General features: G+C 42.0%; 1 protein-coding gene across 2 annotated transcripts in view; it reads right to left on the bottom strand.

Annotated features, from left to right (window-relative positions):
* The window catches only part of lama4 (laminin, alpha 4), a 216703-nt gene that overhangs the window by 79284 nt on the left and 114280 nt on the right, over positions 1-23139 (bottom strand). For both annotated transcript variants that reach the window (XM_078542209.1, XM_078542210.1), the window contains exons 17-23: positions 19479-19575; positions 17575-17691; positions 15023-15205; positions 12007-12146; positions 10143-10307; positions 9866-10011; positions 5107-5269 (exon numbers count right to left, since the gene is read on the bottom strand). In XM_078542209.1, coding sequence (XP_078398335.1) covers positions 5107-5269; positions 9866-10011; positions 10143-10307; positions 12007-12146; positions 15023-15205; positions 17575-17691; positions 19479-19575 — 1011 coding nt within the window. The remainder of the gene's footprint in view (positions 1-5106; positions 5270-9865; positions 10012-10142; positions 10308-12006; positions 12147-15022; positions 15206-17574; positions 17692-19478; positions 19576-23139) is intronic.

The raw sequence follows: 23139 nt of genomic DNA on the forward strand, positions 1-23139 counted from the left end.
AGACTCCTGCTCACTCTGGCAACAACAAGAGGTTAGAGGGTGACCCCAGATAGTCCCCCCTCATATTCACCCTTCCCCCTGACTACCATTCCACAGCTTTCCCTCCCTCGTTGACACCCTCGTGCTTGTCAGCCCGACCCCTCGCCTCACAGCCCACTCCCGATTGAATTGCTAGCCTCTGAAAGTGGAGGCCTGTATGAGTACCACAGCATAGTGGTGTTCCTTGGGACAATGAAAGCAAAGAGAAAGAGCAGTCCAACCCTACAGCCCCAGCAGAGTGGCATTCACTGCAACAAGACCACTGCAGCGCTAGCTATGGCAGGTATGTTCCAATCACCTCGAAGTTACCAGCGAATTGAGGTCTGACTTGTGCATGCCATCCCTTTTCAAATGGGTTTGATACCAATGTAATTTCCCACTAGTGTTACGGAAGATTGGAAGGTATGGTAAGATTCCAGCGAACAGCTGTCTTAATGAGCATTCATGACATGCTAATGAATGCAAATGGCGTTTGCACCACTAGGTGGCGAGATAGCTGACCCACCATGAAAACGCCTTTGGGAAAATTGCAACCTGTTTTTACGATGACAGATTTTTGATTTCTTTGACTCTTGCTGGATTCTCCGCTACCACTCGCCACAAAACCTGCTGCGGGTGGGATGGGAGAATTCCACCCAATGTTTCAAGTCCAATATGACTCCTTTTCTGAACTGAAGAAAGGCAGAAATGTTTTATGCTGTTGAAAAAGAGGGGAGGGGCAGGTGGAGAAAAAAGGGAAGGTCACGGATAGGTTAAAGGGCAGGGGAGATTATTTACGAAAATGTCATGGAACACAAGGCAAAGAGAGTGGGGATGGTGGTATTAGAAGAACAAAGCATTGGTCCAGAGTAGAAGTTAATAGTAGAATAAAGGTCAGCACTGTTTGGAAGGAAAGCATGAGAATAAGATTCTTATAGAGTTGATCTTCCAGACAACTTTTCTTAGTGGACACATTTAACTTTATTTACAAGACAGCGGCAACTACACGTGTGCATGAAACTCCATAACTAAAGAAGAACTCCCTCCTAGTGGTTCCCTGTGCTGCTAACTCATTGGTTTACACAGATCATGTGATCTTACAACACAGGATTATTCTTAAAGTTACAGCCCTACATTTATCCAAACTATAATTACTACATTCCTCCCCTTTAACTTTTCTGTACATTTTATATTTACAAGGATATTTATCCCATGATATGACAAGATTTACAAGGTCATGAAATTACAAGTTCAGTCTTTCAGGTGGTTTCCTGATCCGTGTGGAACGTCGTAGCTCCACGACCTCAGATTATTTTGCAGGAAACACATTCTCTGGAACTGCATTAATATCAGGTACCTCATTAGGCACTTGCAGTTCAGTGTCTTCCACTCCGTCAAAGACATCGGACATGTCTATCCTTGGTTAAGCAACTTCAACAGGAACCACTAGTTCAGCAATGATTACAGGTGGAACATCATTTTGTTGGGGTATCTTCCTTTTTCTTAAATGATCCACATGCTTATGGGTGATCCGGCCCTCTGTTTTCAGAGGTATGGTCATAGGACTTACTTTGCCAGGTAAGCACTTTGGTCCTCCACCGCAATTCTTTACGTATACTACTTCTCTAACAGTAACTTGTCACTCATGAATATGCAAATCACGAGTAGCTTTTTGGTTCCCTTGACTATTCTCCACCTTCCCCTCTAAATTGGGAAGTATTAGGCTTGGTCTTGTCCAAAGACGGTGCCTTAATAAAAAGGCAAAGGTATCTTTGGAAATCTTGGATAAGCAAATGCTGCAAACTGGTACTTGTATTGCTGGATTGACTTGTGTCAGCCCTTGCTGTGGCTCAACTATACCTGAAGTCCAGATACAAGGTTCTGATATTTCTAGACCATTCACTTCAAGTACACTGTAGTGGATTACATGTCTTTCGGGTTTCGGTGAATCACGTTGACTATTGCTTACATTGTACACAACAAACTGGTTTTAATTAAGATGGTCAGGCCTTTAGAACTACTTAATCCATCATCAGGCATTCTGGCTATTTGTTGTTGTGTCATTGTATTCTCAGCAGTGACAGCATGTTGCTGGGAAGTTTTGAGCAATGCTGAAGCCTTCACAGTGTGATTTTTTAAGAAGTCGGTGCCTTATCAGTAATTCTGCATCCTCTTTCTACGTGTCTTCTTCTTTTTACCACAGAGTTTAGTCTTCGCCTTCTTTTTGACTCCACTGTCGGCCACACTTTTCTCAGATGCAATCTCAACTTGTCTTAGTTCAGTAGTTGAGCTACTCATGACTTCATTATCTACTCACATCTTGGAAAGCTCTGACTTGTGCTTTTAAAGCCTCTTTAGCTTCATTTTGCTGATTCTTCAGTTCTTTTGTTTCCTTTTTGTACCTGTTGGCTTCCTCCTGAAACCTTGAAAATTGCTGCGTCTTCTTTGCCAATTGGTTCTTCAGTTTGTTCAGAGAGATGTTAAATTCTTCCTGTTTCTTTTCCAGAGGCACAAACTTTGACTGAACGGACCCTTGTAGAGTGTGAAGATCTTTCAACAGGTTTTTCTTTTCTTTGCGAAGCTCACTCACTTCATCTTGAATTTTGTAATTCAGCAGAGTCTCCTTGGGTTTCTTCTGCTGTTCTCCCATGTCATTGTTTAAGACAGCCTTCATTTCTTCAGGTTGGCGAATGTTCACACATTCCTTTTTCATCCTGTTGCAGTCCTTGGACTCTCCAGGCTCTTTCTGAAGTATCTTGCCACGTTCCTTTTTCAAGACAGGAACTCAAACAACTTCCTTTTGAAATCTCACTGGCCAATCAAGGTTAATTTCCCTCAACCAATTTCGATCTAGAAAGCTTGGTCTCTAACTTCTAATACCATCACTGGCAGTTATGCCGAATGGTGTCTATAATGAGCAGTTACTCTGGTGATACCTTTTGCCTGGATTTCTTCACCTGTGTACATTTTCAACTTGGCAGATGTTTGTTCCAAATTTAATTGTTGATCATCTTCATTTTAAATATCTCAAAATGCGTCCTCCTATTTCAGTTGTAGAAATACCTGTGTCTATTTCCATTTTTAAGGGTTTACCATTCACTTGCACTATGACAATAATTGGCTCTGTCTTTCCAACTTTAATGTTGGATAATGAATAAATGTCAGAATTGGTTGTTTCTGGCTCTTCTACACCATATGCTTCATTGGACCTCAATTGTTGTTTGGAAGCCTGTTTAAATCTCACTTTGTACTATTTCATTATGTGTCCACTTCTGTGACAAAAATAACACTAATTTTTAAAATTGCCAATTACTAGGAGAATGATCATTTCCACGATGATAAAATTAGTTTCAATTTTGTTGCTAAGCTGTTTCCTCTCGTTTTTCGGTTAGTGGGGCTGTTTCCCACTTCATGGCGGAGTCCCGGCTTTTCGCGTCATTTTCAGCTGACTGTTCCTGCCCAACTCAGAGAATGGTGCCATTTTGCACCCCTTGAATTGCTTGTGAATCCCTTACAGCATTTCCATTGCAAGCGCTATTTCTAACGCTTTCTTAAAGTCAAGATTCACTTCAGCCAGCAATCTTCACTGAATAGCATCCTCCTGCATGCAACATGTTAAACAATCCCTGAGCATGTCGTTCAGGGTTTCACCAAAATCACAATATTCCATTAGTTGTTTTAATTTCGCTATGTAGGTAGCAATGGTCTCCCCAGGGGCTCTATTCCATGAATTGAGCCTGAACCTCTGCATTGTGACTTGAGGGCTTGGGTTGAAAATGTCCCTTAATGAGGTCTACTAATTCACTAAAAGTCTTTGAACCTGGGGCACTGGAAGCTGTCAAGCTTTGGATTAAACTGTAGGTTTTGCTCCTACAAATACTCAGGAGAATTACTCTCCTCTTTTCCTCTCCCATGATTTTGTTGGCTTGAAAGTAGAACATAAGGTGTTCTATATATTTAGATCAGTCATCTGTGGCTGGCTCAAAGGGATCGATTCTGCAAAACTGTGACATTTCAGATGAATATATCTTATTTTCTTTTTAATGAACTTGGATACTAACAATTGCTGGGAGAGGTACAGCACATACCTGATTTATCTTCATCGCCAGTTTGTTATAGATTTTATCTTCCAGACAACTTTTCTCAGTGGACACATTTAACTTTATTTACAAGACAGCAGCAGCAACTACACGTGTGCATCAAACTCCACAACTAAAGAACTCTCTCCTAGAGGTTCCCTGCATTGCTAACTAATTGGTTTACATAGATCATGTGATCTTACAACACAGGATTATTCTTAAAGTTACAGTCCTATGTTTATCCAAACTATAATTAATACAAAGGTACAGACTGGCATTTGGGAGAAAAAAATACAAAATGTAAGACAGGGTTCATGGTCTGAAGTTGTTGAACTCAATGTTGAGTCCAGTATGCTGTAGAGTGCCTAATCGTAAAATGAGGTGCTGTTCCGCCAGCTTGCATTGGACTTCACTGGAATATTGCAGCAGATCAAGGATAGAAATGTAAGCATATTAGAGCAAGGTGGTGAATTGAAATGGCAAATGGCCAGAAGGTCTGGGTCATACTTGTGGACTGAACGGAGGTATTCTGCAAAGCAGTCACCCAGTCTGTATTTGGTCTCCCCAATATAGAGGAGTTCTGCTTCTGATTGGCCTCTATTAGCTTCAAATCAGGCCATTTGAGCAGCAAATGTATCTATTGCAGTGATTGCATTTCATCAGTTTTCAGTCAGTCAAGGAGTACCATGTTCACAATAAGACAATCCATCTCAGAAATTGAAAGAAGAATTGCCCAGGAAGAAGCTTGGGAATAAAGGTGAAATAATACAGGGGTCAGGGGAAAAATAGGAGGACTACGATAATTATTTTTGAATTCTATCTCGTTGCAATTTGACTGAGATAACAAAAGGTGCCAAAGCAATTAATTGTTAGTGCTGTTTTGGACACACTTTGTGGTAGTTCACATGTAGGTGAAGCTTGTGAAAGTTGTAAAATGTTAACAACTTTAAAAGGAAGAAACGCTGCAAGTTTAGAATGCACCACAAGAATTGACTCAGCATCAGCATACCTGGAAATCTGGAGGTACTCCCCCCACGTAGAAAACCATGTCATCAGCTTCCAGATCTAGCAGGGAATCATTGCCTTCAGCGGCTCCTTTCTGGATGAATTTTTGCTCTGCTGTGCTTCCTGGGCTAGGTACGGTTAATTGTATTTTTCCATGTCTTCCAACTCTATCAGAAAGGAAAAGAGCACATATAAACATTATTCTTCTTTGGTTTGATCAATTCAGAAAGCTGAAAGTCTTGTCAATGAGGAGTGAACTATTGAGAGTTTCTGTTAAGACTATAAGACCATAAGACATAGGAGCAGAAGTAGGCCGTTCGGCCCATCGAGTCTGCTCTGTCTTTCAATGAGATCATGGCTGATCTGATAATTCTCAACTCCACTTTCCTGCCTTTTACCCATAACCCTTGATTCCCTTACTGATTAAAAATCTGTCTATCTCAGCCTTGAATATACTTCCTAGAACCCTTCTTCCTCACTGGGATATATTTCTGTCATGAGTCATGGGGCAACATTTTCCCCCCGTTGGGGGGGATGTGCGGTAGCGGGCGCGGACGGGCGAGTTCCTGATCGGCGCCCCCGGTCGGGGGTGCACCGCCATTTTACGTGGACGGGCCAATTAAGGCCTGCCCAGCATGATGTCCGCCAGGAAGCGCTATGTGCTCCCTGTGCGGGCGGGGGGGATTCCCTCAGCCGGGAGTGCGTTCCTTTGCACATGCATGTGAAAGAGCGCACTGATCTGCCTGAGGCAAAGAGCTGCCTCAGGGAGATTGGCTCAGCTGTTAAATTTCAAATAAAGCTGAGAAAAAATTTTTGCTGCCATGTCCCCGCATGTGACACTGTCACATGAGTTGGGACATGTCCATATCTTTTATTTTGAAATATTCTTACATTTTTAAATCCCTCATGAAACCTCATCCCGCCTGTGGATGAGGTTTTATGCTTTTTCTAAAGGCCTCCTCGCCTGCCCGCCAACCTTAAGGTTGGATGGGCAGGTCCATTAATTACCTTAATTACTTTTTTAATGACCTTAATAGGCTGCTGACAGTTTGGCGGGTGCGCAGTCGAGTCAGCTGCGTGCCCGCCGAACTGACAATCTAAATGACGCGAGGTGACGTCGGGACGCCTGCCCAACATCACCACGCATCATTTTACGTGTCAGTGAGTGGGCCCCGCCCCTGCTCACCGACCGGAAGACCCTGCCCACGAACTATTAAATGTCTGCCATTGTCTATTAACCGTCTTTTCTGCTAAACTCCTTTCCCAGTCTGCTCCAGCCAACTTTGCTACCTTATTCGTTTGTAATTACCCTTATTTAAGTTTAGCACAGTTGTTTCTGACCCAAGTTTCTCACTCTGAAACTGAATGCTAAATTCTACCATGTTATGGTCACTGTTTCCTAGGGGAACTTTTACTTTGAGATCATTTATTAAACCTGCCCCATTACACATTACCAGATCCAAAAGAGCCTGATCCACAACATATTGTGCTAGGAAACTGTCCCGAATACACTTGATGAATCCTTGCTCATGGCTACCTCCGCCAATTTGATTTTCTCAATCTACATGAAGATTAAAGTCACCCATGATTAATGTACTGCCTTTTTTATATGCCCTCATTATCTCCTGATTTATTATCTTTCCTACAGTATAACTATTTGTTAGGGGGCCTATAGGCTACTCCCATCACTGTCTTTTTCCTCTTGTTATTTTCTACCTCCGCCCATATAGATTTTACATCGTCCGATCCAAAATCATTTCTTGCCATCGTACTTATTCCATCTCATATTAACAAAGCTACACCACCACTCTTTCCTTCCTGCCTGTCCTTTTAAAAAGTCACATATCCTTGAATATTTAGTTCCCAGCACTGAACTTCTTGTAACCATGCCTCTGTAATGGCTATAAGATTATACCCGTTAACTTCTATTTGTGTTGTTAATTCATTTAATTTGTTCCGAATACTATGTGCATTTAAGTAAAGAGCCATTCATTTTGCCTTTTTACCATCTTTCTCCCCTTTTGACCCTATTTGCTGCTGTTTTTATGTTTGCACACTCTGTCCCTTCCTGCCACACTCTGGGTAGCATTACCTAAATAGCTTCCCTGCAATATAGCCATATTCTTTCGCTTGTAAGCCTACGTATCCCCTCTCCAGAACTCTCCCCCTCTCTATTTAGTTTGAAGCCCTCTCTACAGCCCTAGTTATTCGATTCACCAGGGCACTGGTCCCAGCACGGTTCAAGTGAAGCCTATCCCACCGAAACAGCTCCCTTCTACCCCAGTACTTGTGCCAGTGCCCCATGAACTGAAACCCATTCCTCCCACACCAATCTTTGAGCCACGCATTTAACTCCTTGACTTTATTTACCCTATGCCAGTTTGCCCATGGCTCAGGTAGTAATCCCGAGGTTATTACCTTGGAGGTTCTGCTTTTTAATTTAGCCCCTAACTGTTCAAATTCTTTCAGCAGATCCTCCTTTCTAGTCCTATCAATGTCGTTGGGACTAATGTGGATGACGACAACTGGATCCCTCCCCTCCCACTCCAAGTTCCTCTCCAGCTCTGAGGAGATGTCCTTAACTCTGGTACCGGGGAAGCAACACAGCCTTCAGGACTTGTGCTCAGGGCTGCAGAGAACAGTATCTATCCCCCTAATTATACTGTCCCCTACCACTACTATGTTCCTATTTTCTCCCCCCACTTGAATGGCTCCCTGTACCATGGTGTCATGGTCAGTTCGCTCATCCTGCCTGCAGTCCCCATTCTCGCCCACACAGCTTTCAAGAACCTCATAACTGTCGGACAGTTGCAGGGGCTGAGGCTCCTCGAACGTTACCCCCGGGTCCCCATACCCACCTCACCTGCAGTCACACCCTATCCATGACAAAATGTTAACCCCTACACCATAAGCTTTTATTTTCTGCAATAATCTTTGATTTGGCACTTCATCAAATGCCTTCTGGAAATCTAAGCACAGTACATCCACCAGTTCCCCTTTATCCACAGCACATGTGACTCCTTCAAAGAACTCCAATAAATTGGTTAAATATGATTTCCCTTTTACAAAACCATGTTGACTCTGCCTGATTGCCTTGAATTTTTCTAAGTGCCCTGCTATAACATCCTTAATAATAGCTTTGAACATTTTTCCCTTGACAGATGTTAGGCACAGAGGTTCCCATGCAGCTCCTGACATTGTCCTTCCAGTTGTTGGAGGTCACTCATTTAGGAGATGTTACTACAGAAGCCTTGACAAGTTACTGCAGTGCACTTGTAGACAGTACTGCAACCATGATCAGAAGTGGACATTTAAGTTAGTGAGTGGCAAATTTTCATTTTTATTGTCTAGGTAGTAATCTGGCAGTGTGAGTCAGCTGTCCATTATGGAACTTGCCCAATTTTTATAATATTGAATATCAACTTTCCACTGTATAGGAGTGAAATCAAGCCAAATCTTTAATGGGTTTTGATCTGCCCTGGCAGATCTTCCCTACTCAGGCAGCAAAGATTAAAAATTTAATATTACGGTCAGATTTTCATAGTGACGTTAGGAATCGGGAGGTGGGTTCGTTCCCAGGTCACGGATCAGCCCCCAGTGGGAAGTAGAAACTTTCCAGTATTTTGGTGGAGGTAAGCTATCAGTTGGGTCAGGGATGGGTCTGCCAGCCAATTACTGGCCAAGGACAGGGGCTGGGGGGTGTGGTCAGGATGAGAGAAGGGTCACTAAAAATGCAGGCTATGTTCTGACTCATTTTGGTAGCCATTGCTGCAGCCGCCATTTTTAAAGTAGGAAAAATGGAAAGTGCAGACTTCTTCACATTTCAGAGGGCAGATGGTAGCATGAAGCCCAGGATAGGGTAGGAACATGAGAATTTGTAATCATTTTTTGACTTTTCATGTGATGGGGTAGGCCCCTCTGCTCCACTAGGCCTCTTCACAGCAACTTATAAGTTGATCTTCTCTACTCAAAATGCAGCTGATCCTTTTCTCGCTGCCCTTGAGCTGGTCTGCATTACACAGCTTCTGAAGGCTGCCCGCAAAGATTCAAAGGCAAGCTCCTAATGAGCCCCTTAAGTGTCTTAACTGGCCTGGTTGCTGCTGCGGGCGAGTTCATTAACCCACCTCCCATCGCTCTCCTCCTGCCCTCAGATCAGCAAAGAGTGTTGTGCCATTTTTTGGATTTCCCGCCTCTGTTATGATCTGATTCAGCCCACAAAACGTCTGATAATATATATTTAAATCCTAATCTTCTCAAATATTGCACTACCCAATCCCACAAGATTAAGTCTGTGCATTGGACATAAACTGAAAAGAAAGATCTAATTTACCATTGCCCATATTAATTTAAGGGGAGGCGGTGGCATAGTGGTATTGTCACTGGACTAGTATTCCAGAAACCCAGGGTAACGCTCTGGGGACCAGGATTTGAATCCCAACATGGCACAAATTGAAATTTGAATCCAATAAGAATCTGGAATTAAAGATTGTCTGGTTCACTAATGTGGTGGAGGTTGGCCACTCAATCTGCTGTCATTACCTGGTCGGTCTTACATGCGACTCCAGACCCACAGCAATGTGGTTGACTCTTATAATGCTCTCTGACTAAGGGCAGTTAGGGATGGGCAATAAATGCTGGCCTCGCCAGTGATGCCCACATCCCATGAACAAAGAATTTTTAAAAATTGACAGATAATACTGAAAACATATACTTTGAAATGCTTTCACCAAAAAATTACTTTGTCCATAAGAGATAGCAATTACCTTTCTATTTTGATTAAATTGAAGTAGTTTGGCCAGGTGCTCACAGGTTTTGAGTTCAACGGAATCTCAACATCTCCATTTCCAAGATTGTAAACATAAACTAAATTGTCATTTTTGATACTCAGTCCAATATATTCTTGTTTTCCCTAGAAAATAGCAGAAAACATTTGCAAACATAAAACTTAATTAAGCCTATTCAGCAAAATTCTGCTTGTATACATATTCCTTATGTATAACACATTTTTGGACTGTTATAGCAAAATTGACATGATCTTACATTCTTGTTTCCAAGGTACATGATGAATCTATCTTGGTTGGCAGCGTGATCTGAAGGAACTTGCATGTACAAACTCATTGAAGTAAAAGACTTGAGCTCCTCCAAATTTGATTTTGAATTGACTTCTACAGCAGACTGACCATCAAATTTCATGGAGACTTGAACCTGAAGTGAAACAAGGAAAGCAATTGTTTCTTGAACTGATATTGTCAGTAAACCTGTACATCTGTAATCTGTAACTGAGCAACTGTTAGACATTGACTACACAAAGAAGATGCAATCTCTAGTGTTGCATGTTAATTAAAGAGGGAGTGGGATTCATGAAGCCAAGTCTTAACCTGAACTGTTTTATTATTAGGCAAGTGAGGGATGACACAACCTGATAAAACAAGCCCGCTTTATGTAAGTCAGTCACAGAGTAAGTCTGGTCCCTATCCAAAGCATTCCATTCTATCATATTAAGGAGAAAGTTGAAAAAAAATTAAGCGGAAATTGTGTGAAGACTAAACAGCATACTTTAATATACATAATTATACTCAGTTGTCCTTGTTGAAATCTTTACCTACACTGAATGACATAACTAAAGCCTGAATTTTTCAGATGACGGGGTTTCCCTTCCCACCATCCAAAGAGTCGGTGGGGAACACATCCCCGCCGACTCCGAGTGCCCTGCAGCCATTTCACGCTCGAATGAGAATCAATTTGCTGCAGGCGGGACTTCCACTCCTCACCTGTGAGAAAGTCCTGCCTTAGAGAGCTACTGGCCAATCCCTGCAGCAACAAGAGTTACAATGGACTGAAGATGAACTTCAGGAAGATGCCTAAGCCTAATCCCTGTGACTGGAGGGCAAGGTAAATTTAAGGGGTCCCAGTGTGGGGAGAGTAGGGAAGGCCTGGGGGAGTGCAAAGGGGGTGGTCAGGCTGTCAGGGGAGAGGTTGCGGGGGGAGGGAGGTCCAGCGGCCACCAGACCTTAAGGGGGGGTGCCCGAAGTCAAAGGGAGCTTCTGATGGAGGCACCCCACTCCCAACCACCAGTCCTCCTCCCAACAAGCTTCCCGCCCAAGATCTAAGTCTGTTCATTTACCAAGCCAGGTAAATCCTCCCGCCAACAGAAAAGTTGAGGCTGGGTGGGAAATGGTCCTTAAGTGACCAATAGTTGGCTACATAAGGGCCTCAATTGGTGCAAAGATGGGCATCCTCCCTTGAGGCCTTCCCCGTCCCACTGTAGAATCGCTGTGGTCAGGGCAGGTGGAAACCCGGAGGGAATCCCGTTCCATCAATTTAATGCTTTCACCCTCCACCCCACCTGCCCCCCTCCACCCTCGCCTAAAATCTGCCAGCAGGGAAGCTTGAAATTCAGGCCAATACGAACTTTTAGTCCAAATTTTAGTTCAGTATGCTCAGGCATGTGAGGTGTGTGGTGGGAGGGAGAGTCCATGTGGAAAGTTCACCGTGAGGCCTGGGTCACATACCCTCAGCTGGGACTGAGCCATTCAGTAAATCCATAAGCAATGAGCTACAAAATGGGAAATTAATTTGTAAAAATGGCTGCATCCCTGAAGAAATCAAGGTGTCCTGCCTAGGATTTTCTATTCATAAGTAATCCATAATTGTGAGAAATTCTCTGTCATTTCACAGCACGTAGGCCATTGGCTGAGACATTGAAAACTTGAAAAATTTTCTCCTGAATGTATTTAGCAACAAAGGGCGCTTTGAAATAATTATGAAGAATAAGCATATTGATCTGATTCAATATACACTCTATGTGGTCTAAGTTCGCTTAAAGTAAGACGAACACCATGTCTGAGTATCAAAGAATTAACAGGATGTTCTACTCATCAAAATAGTGTGCAGGCCTACTCACCTTGCTGGCCACATTCCGTGTCTGTGCAATGAGCTCGCGAATTCGCAGAATACTGGCAGAAATATTGCTTGCTGGCTTTTTCTGTTCCACAATTCGAAGTTTGTCCAAGATCTGTGGTACTATTTCTGTCAGATTTTCCACTGGAACGTGACAGAAATGGAACAGTTAAAAGCTACATAGTTTCAAAGGACTGGAAACTACCAAGAGAAACCTATAGGAAGCAGTTGATGAGGATTCTGAGTTTATTATAACATGTAAAGCAGAAGGTTGTTCATTTTTCATTTTACCATTATTGCCATGGCTAATGGAATAGAGCAGTGGAAAACCCTAAATATTAGCTCTCTATTCATTGCAAAATTTTACCTAGCAAACATGGTGCAAATAACAGAAAACATCTAATATTTAAACAGACATAATGACTATGGAAAGCTTAGTATGATACCTAATGTAAAGAAATGTAAGAGCCTGATTAGCAAAAATGACTAACACATATGGAATACTGATCTGCAACAACATAATATTTGCACTACAGATTGTTATAATCCCATTAGTCTGCTTGGACCCATAATTTTAAAGTCATAAGTGCATTGCTGATGTCGAAGAAGTACAATTAGCAGCCCATTAAAGCAACGTGCATGGATTATGGAAAGCCCTTGGAATGTTTCTTCAACGTGAAATCTAAACGTAAAGAAAACACAAGAAGAGTAATCAAAAAATCTTCATCCCCCCTGTCAGAAGCTTAATTCAGCGTGGGACTCTAATTGGGCCCACTCCTGCAGTGGGCAGAATGTCAGAAAATACACTGGGGCAAGCTTGCAGAATCAGGAGCAAGATCATGTAACCATTTTTTTGTTGCATATGAATGAGATTTCAGTACTAAAAAAATAAGGCCACCCTGCCAACATATGTGAACTGACTGAAATATTTAGCTGATGAAGCACTCAATACAAAATTTTATGGGCAGAATTTTATGGCTCAGTTGCAGCGGGGGCGGGGCCATAAAATGTAATCAGCCCTTCAAAAGTCCATTGACTTTGGCGGGACTGTAAAATCCCGCCGGTGTAAAATTCCACCCATATGTCTTTTTCTGACATTCTGCCCACTGCAGGAGTCTCATTCATAAAAACAAATGGGCCCAATTAGAGTCCTAGAACCTGGCATGCTGAATTAAGCATCTGACAGAGGGAATTAAGATTTTTGATTACTGTTCTTGTGTTTTTTTAATGTTTTCATGTTCTATTTGCTATTTTTTGTCATGTTTTGCTGGATAGACCTCCACAAGGCAGGCTGCTAGAGCATTGCATTAACTGCTGTACAATGACCTGCACTTAAAAATTACTCTTCTCATAGAAGTAATAGTTACTACCATAGGAAATTTACATGCTGCCAGATACTTGCAAGCCACGTCTGGTGGCATCTGCCATATTGGGAAGCCTACATTTATACATCAAACAAGTGGTAATTGTTTTTTGTAAGAGGAAACTATTTCCAGGTGACAGGGCGCCCTAAAGTGAAAAATGTTGCTTATGGTGCTCATCAGGACTCTGCATGAAAGTGGCATAGCTTCATGCACAGAAAGATTTGAGCTCTTTTATTGTTCAGGTGGTATCTGGTCACAGAAATAGCATTCTATGAAATGTGTGAAAATGTGAGCAGCACACTAACCTTCACCTTGCTCCCTATATCAGCATTCTGTTGCCTTATTTTGACTCAGTCAGTGATCTCTATCCAAGCAGCAGTACTGTGATTTTATGAAATGTGGCCTTCATCCTCAATAGAGCTTTCATACCTTGCTCATGTCTCCAGTGCACTATCGTTAAGAACTCAGTCTACTTTTCTGCCATCACAACCTCAGCTTATAAGGCGAGCTGAAGCTGTTTAAAAGCTTCTGCCAAGCTGAATTTTGCATTTATAGCCAGGTGAGCTACGAGTCAAGCTGTTTTGGCAAGCTTTGCTTGTGCTGGTAAACAATCCCATTGGAGGGAGTGACTCCCACTGAAAAAAATGAGCATGCAGCCCCAATGTTACTGATGCAATATTAAAACTATAACTTTAATTCTATAATTGGTGCATGAATTGAAAGTTTATTTACTACCTCTCTTTCATTTTAAGTACAGGATCAAATCACTTCAACAAGAATTATTTATGCCATTTCAGTCAGGAACCCAATTGAGTGGCTTGGCTTGGCTAAATGTATTTTTCCATGCATTATGAATTGAAGAAGTTCCTAACTTCCATGCTACCATCCCCATATTTCTTTGACTAATGCCAAAAACTACAAATATCATAATAGCTGTCCATCGTTTTTTATTCATTCACAGTGAGCATCACTGGTAAGGCCAGCATTTATTGCCCATCCCTAATTGCCCTTGGGAAGGTGGTGGTGAGTCACCAGCCATCTACTTAAGTAGAATTGAATGGCTTGCTAGACCATTTCAGTAGGTAGTTAAGAATTAATCACAAACAGAAAATGCTGGAAAAAAATCACATTGCTGTAGCTCTGAAGTCACAAAAAAGCCAGACTGGGTATGGACACTAGATTTCTTTCCCTAAAGGGCATTTGTGAAACAGATGGGTTTTTATTACAATCCAGTTGTTTCATGATTACCATCATTAATACTTCTTTAAAACATTCCAGATTTATTTAACTAATTGGATTTGAATTCTCCAGCCGCTGTGGTATGACTAAACTCATGTCTCCAGATCATTAGTCCAATAATGTAACCATTATGCCACTTTACCTTAATAAAGTTTAATTTTAAAACTGCAACTTCTCAGAAAACTTGATTACATTTTAGTACAGATTCTTTAAAGTCATTTTTTTGTTGTTCAATATAGGACAGAAGCATACAGCTTGAATTCAAATTATTTGAGAGACCAATGCAGGCACATGTCATTCATTTAGATCACCATTACAAGTGGTAAAATCCATAATCAGGCACTTTTGTAAAGTTTAAAAAAAAATTTCTAAGCATGAAAGTAAACTACATAGGAGCTGAAGATAACCATCCTGTACCTGTGTCACCAGCTAAGCTCACTGTCCTCTTGAAAGCAGTTCCATCATCAGCAGAGATGCTAAGATTCTGCGGCCAACCTTTCACCAATTCACCCATAGCACTGACAGTCTGTAAAACCATCTCAGCGGTATCCTTTGCTTCTTCTGCAATTAGCTTTGATTGCGTCACCTGGTTCCTACTACCTGAAATGTTTATATATGTCAAGAAATGCATATCTTGAGTCAGATTTTCCATTATTATGGAACTGGATCTTTGGCATAGGTGGAGCAAGGAGATATCCCAGAGCCTGGCCTGTCTGCTCAAAGAGGCTTAATCCATTCATTAATGCCAACTGCAGAAAAGTGAGCTAATAGAATTCTGTTTTTCTTGATCTATTTAAATTGTGCTTCAAGATTATTGATACCTATTTAATTCTTAAAGATACTCCATCAGCCTAAGATATTGCTAAGTATTTGTTCAACAATTTTCACATCTTCTTCCTCACATCTAAGAAGAATGCGTCTAAATGCCTTTCATGAAAAAAAGTGATATTAATAGATGGTAAGAAAAGGGAAAATGGAGGTTTACGTAAAAACGTAAGAAATAGGAGCAGGATTAGGTCAATTGACCCCTCACATCTGCTCTACCATTCCATAAGATCATGGCTGATCTGACTGCAGCTGTAATTCCACTTTCCTGCCTGTCCTCCACGACCCTAAACTCCCTTGTTGCTCACCAATCTGTCTAACTCAGCCTTGAATATACTCAAGGACCCAGCCTTCACTGCTCTCTGGGGTAGAGAATCTGGCAAAAAAAAATCTCCTCATCTCAGTCTTAAATGGGAGGCTCCTTATCTTTAAACTGGGCTCCCTAGTTAGGGGAAACATCCTCTCAGCATCTACCCTGCAAGCCTACTCAGGATCTTACATGTTTCAATAAGATCACCTCTCATTCTTCTAAACTCCAATGAATTTTGGCCCAACCTGCTCAACCTTTCCTCATAAACCTTTCATCCCAGGAATCGGCCTAGGGAACCTTCTCTGAATTGCCTCCAATGCAAGTATATCCTTCCTTATATAAGGAGACCAAAACTGCACACAATACTCTAGGTGTGGTCTCACCAATTCCCTGCACAGGTAGAGCAAGACTTCCCTACTTATGTACTCCATCTCCCTTGCAATAAAGGTCAACAACAGTTGGAGTGAGGCTAATTGTATGTTCAGAGATGGTAGGATTGAGAAGCTTTTTAAAACAGGGAGGAAGCTGATAAGGCAGAAGGAACTGGGGAAGGCTGAGGGGACAAGACTCAAGTGGCTGAAAAATGGTCACTAATAATGAAGCAGATGGAACAAGGGGCACAGAGTTTTTTGGTGTTACAAGAGGGGAAGGGTGTAAAATGTTCATAATGCTGTACGTGAATGACAGTAAAGGATGTGGCGGGTTGTGGTGATAGAGAGATTAAAATGATGTTCTTAACGCATGTAAATTTATTTAGAAACATTGAAAAGCCTATTGAAAGAATTGTGTAAAATGCGAAAAATGTGTACAAAACACTTTCTGACTTATACTGCCTTGTTCTGTACTTTAATTACATTCTTTAATTACATCTTATGGTCTTATGGTCTTTAGGCACTGATTCAATGCCAAAAATGCATTAATAAAGTGGGTGAATAGATACTGGTGGACTGAAGGTGAGACCACCTGAAAGAGATGGTTTTGCACCAATGAAGATGGATATCAGCTGAAGTTTAAAAGTAGCCACTGCAAAGCTCTACCGAAAAATGTAAAGTGACACCAACTTCTGCTGACACATCCCATACCCAACAATGTGAACAGCAGTGAGACCCAGCTCCTTGCCTGCAAACTGCGGAAATGTGAACTAATACTGTGCTTCCTATTACAAATAATGTTAGACTGCTATGATTGAAATTGGTGTTGACACATCAAAATACATATGTAATTCCTTATTAGTTATATACTAGAAATGGTATTCTATAACCAAATACCTTGACATCTTTTTACAAATTGGCATTATTGTGGAGATTCCCACTTCCCTCTAAAAAATAGCATTGAATGCAAATTTCAAAGGTTTGGGCCAGGACTTTCCATTTTTTTGTGCTAATTGGGGCAAGTGGCACCAGAAAATGGGTTGGGATCTCTTATTCCGGGCCTCTGCCCACTTTTACAGCCCTCCAATTTTGCACCAAGAGTGATGGGTGATGTACAATAGGTTTTCCCAAGCATTGTCCAAGACACTTCCCTTCTTTTCCACCATAGATTTGCTGAATGCAAAGCGTGCGCATTCATCCTGTGGGCAGAGGGGCAATATTTACATTTTAAAGATTGGAAAATCTGTGCATTTGATTGCAGGGTCATTGATTTCTCATGCTTAGCTGTCAATTTTGAATTTGAAATCTATAAATATCAGCACAGAGGCTTCTGGCCTTGCCATACTATATGAGACCAGCTACAGTCAATCTCCCCCTCCCCTGCTTGTTTTGCAATGTTAAAGCTGCTACATAAATGAAAATTGTTGTACCTCAAGGAAAAATATATTTGGAGAAGTACTTACTTGGTTCAATCAATGCCAGCTGGTTTACAGCATTTAGTAAACGGCTCATTGTATCGTTTTTCTTGCTGATAACTGCGTTCACATGGCTCCTGGTATCATGAAAAGCTGTCTCATTATCTGTAGGAAGTTAACAAAATAAGCTTAAGTGACATAAAATTAATAGTGAAAACTTTAAATTAACATAGTGGCATTGAAACAAAAAATGCATACGCAACGTATGAATATATAAAAAGGTGAGCAAAGACCATCAGGCCCGATACACCCTCTCCCAAAGGTTGTGCAACCTCATCACGTCCTTCTGTAATCACTACTAATGTTAACTCCTGGAGGAGAGGGCATTAAATAGAAGAGAAATTTTACAATTTTTGGAAAAGCATTCAGGAAAATTCCTTCCCAACTCCTAACTCATGAGACATTCTTAACAAAGCCCCTCACTTTCCCTTCCCCATGTCGCAATTTTTTTAGTAACATAAGGGCAATACAGGATCAAAAACAATCATGTTCATTGATTAGGTAATCCCAAATATTGCTACCATTTTCCAAAAAATGTTTAATCAACAACTTAAAATTAAAATTTCTAACTTTCACTGCCTTCTACATAGTTCCACATATTGACCATTGAGCATGAAAATGCCAGATATTGCAAATCTTACACTGAAAAGTCATGGGAACTGCAAAATATTTACCCCTCAGTGAAAGTTTCTCTTAGAAATTTGGAGATAGATATTCAACTTTCTGCCTGCCCCAAGATTGAGCTCCCATTACAGAATTGGCTTGATTTTCATTTCTGTTCAATAGGAAAGACACATTTTGTGTAGTTTCTACAATGTGCAGTCAATCTGCAAGGCCAATTTTATTTCAGGTACCAAGCTGAAAAACTATTCCTTCAGTTCTTCTATTGCCTAAAATGTAGGGCGGGATACTACGGGGATGCGAATGGAACGCAATCCCCCCCACCCTGTGTCCCCGCGATTTCGGCACCTGCCTGCCCCCGTATTATGGAGGTGAGCTCGGAGGTGGGTGGGAAGGTGGTGGGATGGGCGTCTACCCCATTTTAAGTGCCCCCCACCACCCCCCTTGCAGGAAACACACCCACTGGGGGCATGTAAAATTCAGCCCATAGTTTTAACTGGGCGCAATTTCTTGTAAAAATTTGCAAAATAAGGTTCCACTTTGTTTTATTTATAATACAGGCATGCAAATATTAGATGTATCTCTAATTCAACTATCTCCTGCCTTAAGTATCGAAGTTCTAACACCATCATCATAGGTGGACTGCAGTAAATCAAGGAAAAGGCCCACTAACTTCACAAGGCAACGAGGAATGATTAAAATAAATGCAGCCCTGTCAGCATCACCAACGTACTAATTGAAAAAAAAGCATGCAGACATTACAAATTCAACACAATGGTGGTTCACTTTAGATGGATGATTCGCAACAGCTTTGGAGAAGTGTGCAAATTACTGCACAAGCCATGTATTTTTCTCCAGTACCTGACTGAGGTGCAGAGAGGACAATCAATTTGAATTGCAGCTCAGCACTTTTAAGTTCTCTGAGCTCACTGAAGTTGAGCAAGTCATGCCAGATGCACACTGATTCAAATGGAATCTTTGGGAAGTCAGTATTCACATCTCAGTCAAGTGAATACATAGACATACAAATTGATTTTGTCACAGAACTGCATCTAACTATCCAGGATGTTTAATGGGCAAACCAAAATTGAATTACTGTTGAGTAGAGCAACAGGCAATTTGTTAGAATTTATTTCCAGAGATAATCATTGTTCATTGGGCAGGGAAGGTATTAACAACAGATGTTGATGCTGGCCCTGAGAGAGAAGACTGTGGGGAGGATGGTGCAGGAGGCCTGAAAAAGCACTCCTACTATGACTGAATATACTTACTGTCCTCCATGGTTTCAGCTAATTCCTTCACTTTGTTCAGAATTACCTCACTGCTGTTTCTGAGCCATGTGCTCTGCGTTTGAATTCCTTCCACAGCCTGTAAACAATAACATGTCCAACTGAGAAGCATTCTCTATCTGGGCAAGGAACATTCCAATCAGTCTCAACTGTCAGAGAAAGTTCACATCATGAATGACCTGCTATCTTACTAGGTACCAAAACATTAGGCTGGATTTTCCTTTTGGCAATACTGTTCTGGCAAATTGGAATTTCTGTATACTCTCTGACACCTCTGCAACACCGACTCATTTGCTTGAGTTGGGATTTATCACTCATCAATGGTAGGCTTTTGACAGACTTCCAAGAGTGAGCAGTTCAGGGTATCTGAGGCAAATCTGGCAGTGCTATAGTTGGAACATCACTATACGGGATGGAAAGAAGCACTGGCAAAAAAAAGTCCAAAGTTGAAGCCTCTGGAATGAAGTCTGAAAATTTGACCTTCTGCCCTGGAGAAGCCAAGGACAAGGCCATCCTTTATATCTTTAAGATTAGGTGAGGAGGGGTCGAATGGCTTCTCTTTTATCTATCTCCTTGTTTGACCGCAACAAGATCTTTTCTTTGAAAGGGGATAAACTTGCCAATTTAGTGAGTCCTTAAGAGGTTAGCTTTATTGTACTTAAACTGATCTAAGTGAAATAATGAACAATGCTCCGACTTTCATGCACACACATACACACACACTCGAAGCTGGCATGGACACAAGGACAGAATACAGTGTGGGGACGGGTAGGTTGGCCAAATTAAAGCCCATAAAAAGTAAAAAGAAGACTCAGTCTGTAACTTGGTGATTTGGCTGGCTTCAGGCTAAATTCAGTGATATTGTTGCTTCTAAGTTGGTTGCTCTTCTGGAGACAGTAGTGCTGGATTGAATTTTTTTAAGAAACCTGTCTGCAGTGGGGCATCCCTGGATGGTCACACTTAGCAAACAGGGCTCAAAGCCTACCAGGTGGGTTGGAGAGAGTGGGTGGGGGAGGGGGAGAGAGTGAGCGGGCGCCCACTTGGGTCAGCCCTTTAAACTGCTTGGCCTCAGTTCTGCTGAGAAAACATGTGCTTAAAATAGACAAAAGGTTGACTTGTTATTTGACCTTCCTTTTCCAACTGCCAGGGTTTCCAAATAAGGTTATCATCTGTGTATTCCTGTGTATTGATTAGCTCATGTCTGGAAATTCATCTTAGCCAAGGTTCCACTGTCCAAGTGATTAACCTTAATAGCCATCTCCAACAGTTGAATACCTCAGGTGGTTGCCTTAATGCCTCATTAATAGGACAGGAGATGGGAGGCCTTCACACTCCACTGAAGTCATTGGCCAGGATTTTTTGTCCCCGTTAGCGTTGGGTGTCATGGCGGGTATGAGCAGACAATATGGCGGGAAGGCCAAAAATCGGTTTCATGACACCATGAAACCAGTTTGCAACTGCCCACTCCACTCATTAATAGCGAGCCACGTTTCCCGCCACTGGATGTCAGGAATGTCATTTTAATACATCTGCATATAATTATAATCCCTGCCTGCTGCAATTATCCCCCCATGCTGGATCATCTGGGTATGCTAGCGTGTTACATAACTGACATAAGCAACGTGCACCTGGCGAGCTGCACATCGCTCGGGGCATCGAGGTTTGTTTGTCTACCTTGTTTGAGGCAGCACTCACGGTCATCAGCGCCAGGCTTCGCAGGCAGCACAACATCACTTTTAGGGGGATTCACAGGCGGGTCTCTACCTACTAAACCAGCTGTAAGGCGGGGGTGGCTTTTCACTGGCTGCAGGGCAAGGCCTTGTTTGGGGAAGGGGGAGAAGAGGCTTCAGCCAAGGGAAGAGGCTGCAGGGCGAGAGCTGTACTGGGGAAGGGGCGGTATCCTAGGTTGTGTGGGGGGGGGCACATGTTGATCTGTGCAAGTGGCCTCAAGATAGTGCGGGCTGAGGAGGCAGTCTCCAGAGTAGATGAGGCCAGATGAAGATGTGAGGGTTTGTGTGTCAGAGAGTGGAAAACTGCGATACTTCAAAGTGGAAGGAATGTCTTTTTGGTTGGGTGGAGTTCAAGGTCTGCACAATTGGCCAACTAAAGGGACACTCTAATATTCATGAGGCAACTGAGGCAGCCTTTACCTGCATGTTAGCTCAAAATGACAAATCACCAAGGAAGGCCATTAATGATTGGATGTGCCCACTACAGCTTTCTTCAGATATGTAGGGCAGCCTCAGGTTTCAGGAACTGGGCTGGACATGTACTGGCTGTTGCCTGTCCTGCATACACTACCACTTTCTCCTTCTCACCTGTGCAGTGTGATGCACCATGTGCTACATTCTCAAACCTGCTATTCAGATTCTATACAATGAGTAGCTGTATTTGTGCTTGACCATGGTAGTGATAATAATACTGTGAAGCATTGGTTTTCTCAGTGATAGCAGCTGTGGCAGCAACTTTCCATTTCTAAAAAGATGCTGCCCACCCATTTAAGCAATTGATTTAATTTTCATTCTGATTTTCATTCCTTCAACGAATTACTGTCCATGTCATAAAGATAAAAATTTACTCTTAAATGTCGTTATACTGCCTCAAGTAAGCACCTTCATTGAGCAATACTCTTTGTGGCTTACTTACTGTGGCTGTGCCTGTCTCAGAATGGGTCAACAATACATGAAATAAAATTTATGCCACAACCAATAAACTTGGACGATGTCTCCAGCCTCACCAACTCCAATCTCTTGAAGCTTTGCTGATCTATGATGTCTGAAGTGACCTCTTTAGAAGGTACCAGTTTCCTGAAATGTTTTAGATCTTCCTAGTGTGGGTCTCCTATCTGAAATATAGTAAATTAGGGGCAAAAGGATAATCAGAGAAAGAGTGGGGCCCATTAGGGACTGAAGTGACAATCTATGTGGAAGACGTGAGTGAGGTTTTAAATGGCTACTTTGCATCTGTATTCACAATAGAGAAGGACAATGTAAGTATAGAAATCTGGGAGGGGTACTGTGATATACTTGAACAAATTAGCATTGAGAGGGAGGAGGTATTAATGGTTTTAGTGGGCTTAAAAGTAGATAAATACCCAGGCCCACATGAGATGTATCCTTGGTTGCTGTGGGAGGCAAGGGATTGCAAGGCCCCTGACATTAATTTTCAAATCCTCTCTGGCCACAGGAGAGGTGCCAGAGGACTGGAGGACAGCTGATGTGGTACCATTATTCAAGAAGGGTGGTGGGGATAAATCAGGGAACTATAGGCCAGTGAGTCTAACTTCAGTGGTAGGGAAACTTTTGGAAAAACTTCTGAGGGACAGAAATAATCTCCACTTGGAGAGGCAAGGATTAATCAAGGATTGACAGCATGGCTTTGTCAGGGGGAGATCGTATCTAACAAATTTGTTTGAATTTTTCGAGGAGCTGACTAGATGTGTAGATGTGGGTAGTGCGGTTGATGTAGTCTACATGGACTTCAGTAAGGCATTTGACATGGTCTCGCATGGGAGATTGGTCAAGAAGGTAAGAGTCCATGGGATCCAGGGCAATTTGGCAAATTGAATTCAAAATTGGCTTCGTGGCCAGAGGAAGAAGGTCATGGCCAAAGGTTGTTTTTGTGACTGAAAGCCTGTATCCAG

Source organism: Cetorhinus maximus, chromosome 5, assembly GCF_964194155.1.
Source record: "Cetorhinus maximus chromosome 5, sCetMax3.hap1.1, whole genome shotgun sequence".
Lineage (NCBI taxonomy): Eukaryota > Metazoa > Chordata > Chondrichthyes > Lamniformes > Cetorhinidae > Cetorhinus > Cetorhinus maximus.